This window comes from Puntigrus tetrazona, chromosome 4, assembly GCF_018831695.1.
Source record: "Puntigrus tetrazona isolate hp1 chromosome 4, ASM1883169v1, whole genome shotgun sequence".
Classification (NCBI taxonomy): domain Eukaryota; kingdom Metazoa; phylum Chordata; class Actinopteri; order Cypriniformes; family Cyprinidae; genus Puntigrus; species Puntigrus tetrazona.
The window spans coordinates 17722805-17727933 of record NC_056702.1 but is presented as its reverse complement, the minus strand read 5'-3'; the positions used below and the strand labels follow the sequence as shown (position 1 = coordinate 17727933).

Sequence of the window (5129 nt, the reverse complement as noted above, 5' to 3'; positions counted from 1 at the left end):
CCTGGCCAAGACTGAGCTTCTTGTCTTCCTGGGCCACTTCAGCTCTCACCATCCAGCTGGGTTTGTCTACAGTTTCACCATCAACTTCGGTTGGAAATCTTAGTGTAATCTTCAACGACCAGCTGACGTTGGAACCTTTTTTACATGGCATGCTGCACAGCTTCCTGTCCAGGCGCTTGTAACTTCTAGGCTGGATTACTGCAATGCTCTTCTGGCTGGACCACAATGAAACCACTACTGACGATTAAGAAGGCAGCGGTGTGACTGGTCTTCAATGAGCCCAGAAGAGCCCAAATTACACCTTTCTTTATCTTCTTGCACTGGCTCTCGGTTGCAGCTTGCATCGAATTCAAGACACTGATGCTTGCTTGCATAGAGAACAGCCACAGGCTCAGCACCCGTCTACTTTCATTCACTATGACAAAGCTACATCCCCTCCAGATGTCTGAGATCAGCGAGCGAGTGACTCTCAGAATCTCTCTCGCTTGCTGTTCCTGGCTGTTGGAATGATCTTCCCACCCCTATCTGAAATGCTGGATCCCTGTTATTCTTCAAACAACAGCTAAAAACTCATCTCTTTCGACACTATTTGAACGCTACCTGGGGCTGGTATTACAAACACTTCCTCTCTCTGTTTGCCTCTTTATGTATTCCCTAATTGTGAGTTGTTTTGGATAAAAGTGTCTGCAAAATGACTAAATGTAAATTTTACCGATGGGGCGGCATTTTTTTCTTCACTTCTTCACATATCCTGAAGCTTGTGACAGGAAACACCACAGGAGTAGTTACAGAAAATGCATCACTATTAAAAAGCAATCGATATGCACAAAGCTTAATTAGAAATTATTCATTGCTAATTTACTGCTACTGCTGGTATGCATTAAATTTGAATACGACTTGGATACAAATAATAATTTTGCATTAATATTTACTATTTTACTGTTAAAGTTATCAAGTTTAATTTGCTTAATGCTTTTTGCACTCAAATATGACTGTTTTGCCTTTTAGACAAGTTTTTTAAAGCACTGTTTTCTGTACGTAAGCATACGTATCAGACTTTTATTTTGACCTGGCGATGTGACGTCATAAGGCCGCGCCGCGCTCCGCTGATTCGGCTGAAGAAAGGTTTGTGTTTAAAGCAATGATAGTGTTTAAATCGATACAGATAATTCAGTCTTTTCTTTTTTTTTTACAAGCTTTGTAAACCGAATCGAATATTATCGAGCGCAACGTAATGCTTTATCCAACGTTAACGCACGTTGTTTTTGTGACTGAAGCGCATCCACAAATGAGTAACAGACACCGTGCTCTCGTTTCGCTCTCTATTATCGGGAATTGTCGTTTCATAAACGCGAGTGGCGCTAAAATGAATTGCTTTGCTAAATGATTCAGTGAACCGAATCGCTCGAGTCGCCGCACGTTGACGTCACATCAAACGAGAACACTAACTAGAAACTTGTTGTTAGATTAAATGTAAACAATTATGGACTTTAATATGTATTTTAAATGTACATATCGTCATTTATATGATGTGTAGTGCTAGTTTATAGTGTTATTGTTCTCTTTTAAATCAATTGTGATGTTCTTCAGGCCATGAACTATCACTCCCTTACCGTTTTTTCTGATAATTATTCTCATCTTAAACTCGACAGCGTCCCGACACAGAAAAAGCAGCGTAACGCCCGAAAGATGTCGTTCATTAAAGAGGAGCGCGAAGACATGAAGATCGAAGAAGCATTCAGCGTGAAACGAGAAGAACCCGAGGAACAAGCGAAGATGGCACTTATTAAAGAGGAGAAGGACGACTTGAAGATCGAAGAAACGTTCGGGGTAAAACGGGAAGATGCCGAGGAACAAATAAAGATTGTGTTTATCAAAGGGGAGAAAGAAGACGTGAAGATCGAAGAAGCGTTCGGGGTCAAACGTGAAGATCCTGAGGAACAAACAGGTCGGGAATAAAAATGATGTGAACTACGAAATAAATAGGAGATGGGTGGAAAGCTTAGATTTACTTTTCAGCTTCGTGATCGCAGGTAGCCTGTGTATTTTGGTTGCATTTGTGACTCAATAAAAATAAGTATATCGTATAACCAATGTATAGATCGATATTAGGGATGCACCGAAGTGAAAATTCTTGGGCGAAGCTGAACAAAATGAAAGACTGCACCAAAAGCCGAATATCGAACACATTTTCCCCATATATTAAGATACTTAAGACTAAATACTTCTAACTACACCAAAAAAGCACAATTGAACTTAAAATAAATAAGTTAGGAAAACAATTGTTGGCCATTTTTTAGGCCCCCTTCCTGAACCAGGCATGCATTTATTTTTTTTAAATGCTTGCTGATCAGAAGATAATTTTTTTGAAAACATAAAATATTACGGATCCCAATTTGAGCTCAAACATTAATTCTATTTTTTAATGTGATGCTACTGGTCTAATTGGATTCAATAATCTATGCTAAGCTATGCTTAAAGTGCTATCTCCGGCTCCAGAGATCGGCTGAATAGATTACAAAATGGTAAAACTCAACTTATTAATAACTCTGGGGGAGTCTGAGAATGTGCCCAATTTCTAAAAAAAAGTGTTAAATTTGACCAAAGTTGTCCTAAAACCAAAACAATACCAGTTCTTGTCTTAGGACGACTCAAATGTTGTCTACTGCATATCTAAATGTTTTAATGTCTTATCTTGTGCCATTAAACTGAGGTTTCATTCATTTATTTTTTCACTTTAGACCTAATGGCAGCGAAAGAAGAGAAAGAAGCTCTCGGTCAATCTGAAATAGCACATCAACGTGAGAATCTCCAAAAGACTCAACAGAGAACCCCTGAAGATCAAACGGGAGAGAGTTTCTCTCATGAAGCAAGTCTTGAGAGGCACGTGAAGATTCACGCCGGAGTAAAGCCTTTCATATGCCTTCGGTGTGGAAAGAGTTTCACCCTAAAAGAAAACTTCAACAGGCACGTGAGATCTCACACCGAGAAGAAGCCCCACGCGTGCCAGCAGTGCGGCGTGAGGTTTGCTCAACACGGACACCTGGAAAGCCACATGAAATTTCACACCGGGGAGAGCCCTTTTACTTGCCAACATTGCGGAAAATGCTTCGCTTGTAAATCGATTCTTGAGAGTCACTTAAGAATTCACACCGAAAAGCGCTTCGTCTGCCCTCAGTGTGGAAAATCCTTCAATCAACGGGGAAACCTCAAGTCCCACATCAGAATACACACCAGAGACAGCGAGAGTGCCTTCGTCTGCCAACAGTGTGGAAAGAGATTCACTCACATAGGAAGCCTGAACGGCCACATGAGAACTCACACGGGAGAAAAACCCTTCACGTGCCACCAGTGTGGAGACAGCTTTGCTCACAATGGAAACCTTAAACTCCACATGAGAATCCACACCGGAGAAAAGCCTTGCAGCGTGTAATAAGTTAAAGGAGTAGTTTACGCAAAATGGAAATTGAAAAGGAAGATATTTTGAAGGACGTTTGCACCCAGACCGTTTTGGGTCACTGTCGACTTCCATTGTAGGGAAAAAAATACTATGGAAGTCAATAGTGGCCAAAACGGTCTCGTTACAGACTTTCTTCAAAATATGTTCCTTTGTGTTTATACAAATTGATACAGATTTGGAACTACTTGAAGTTCATTGTTGAGTGAACTATTCCTTTAAACTTTAAATCCTTAACATGCACATGGAAAGTCACACTGGAGAACGCTAGAGAGTGTAGAAATGCATTTCTACATTTAAACTAAATAATCACCACACTGTCTTTTTTTGAGTGGCTGTACGATGTAATCTAAATTGTATTCATGTGTAGTCCATGGTTAAGTCATTTTATTTTTTATATCTATGCTTTGATCTGTACTGTATAAAGTCGTACAGAATAAACTTCCTTCAAGATGTTCGTAACTTCGTAAATTCCAGTTCAAAGGGAATTGGGTTTTTGGTGCGACGCAGAGAAAGTAGCAGACGTGGTGATTAATACTAATATCTACAATAACACAGTTTGCATTTGGATTGTCAAAATGCAAATTTAACATGGAAAACGCCATTGAAAATACGATTTAATTCTGGAAATTGGCAAGAATATCGTTTCATACCAAAGAATTCAAGCCATCATAGATAAGACTATAAAAAAACACTAACTGTGATTCCATATTTTTTCCCCTCAACGTAACATTCCTTCATAATTTTTTACAAAATTTGAATTAGTACTACTTCATTTGATATGGAAAGCAAATTGTCATTAAGAGAGTTTAACGTTGTTTCACGTAACCAGGATGTTTAATCATTAAACAAATATAATTTTGCGTGATATATACTTTTTGTTTATCTATATCTCTGAAAACAAAAACGTCTAAATATAAGAAAAAAAATGCGGTAAAGTAATTAAACTCAACTCCCACGAATTAGCATACGCTCATTGCCTGGACATCAGTGATTTGAGATGTTTTTTTGTTACACAAACCCATCGATCTGCTTCAGAAGATTTATGGAGATTCGAAATAATGGCCACTATCCACCAGCATTACCAAGCTTGAAATTTTTTTAGAAACAGTGTTCCTCTGAAAGAAGTAATATACACCTAGGATGGCTTAAGGGTGAGTAGATTATGGGGTCATTTTCATTATTGGGTGAACTGTTCCTTTAAGGGAGAGAGGCAGCGATATAGCAGAGCCCAAGCAAAGAAAGACCTTTACGTGTCTCACTTGATACTGGACTTTTGTGAAAGGTCTTGTGGCCAGGTATGGTGACTCAAGCCTTGCTTGAGGGTCTCAACTCAGCTGCGGTATTGAAGGTGGAGAGATCACTACAGTCCCTGCCAGATCTGGGACTCGAACCTTCAGGTTCATATAAAGGTCATATGAATGCTCGTTCTTTCTAAAGAAATTTAAAGGAACAAGGGTCTGAGTATTTTTCTGCTGCTTTTATTTGTACTCGTTTGGAAGTCCTTTGGAGTTGTTTTGTGCATTCCAGTCATCGACAAATAAATGAAGTACGAATGTATACATCACAAGTTCTCTTTTTATGTGAAATAATGATAAATACCATTCATACCATTACCTTTCATCGTAAATCATTGGTATATAAAATATCAATGCCGAGTCTTTATGTAAGG

The 5129-nt window shown here is 39.0% G+C and overlaps 1 protein-coding gene across 1 annotated transcript in view; it reads left to right on the top strand.

Annotated features, from left to right (window-relative positions):
• Nucleotides 1–1137: 1137 nt before the first annotated feature.
• LOC122342227 (oocyte zinc finger protein XlCOF6-like) overlaps nt 1138–5129 on the top strand; it is a 6649-nt gene continuing 2657 nt past the window's right edge. The window contains 2 exon segments of the mRNA XM_043236039.1: nt 1138–1948; nt 2742–3429. Coding sequence (XP_043091974.1) covers nt 1594–1948; nt 2742–3429 — 1043 coding nt within the window. The 5' untranslated portion in view covers nt 1138–1593.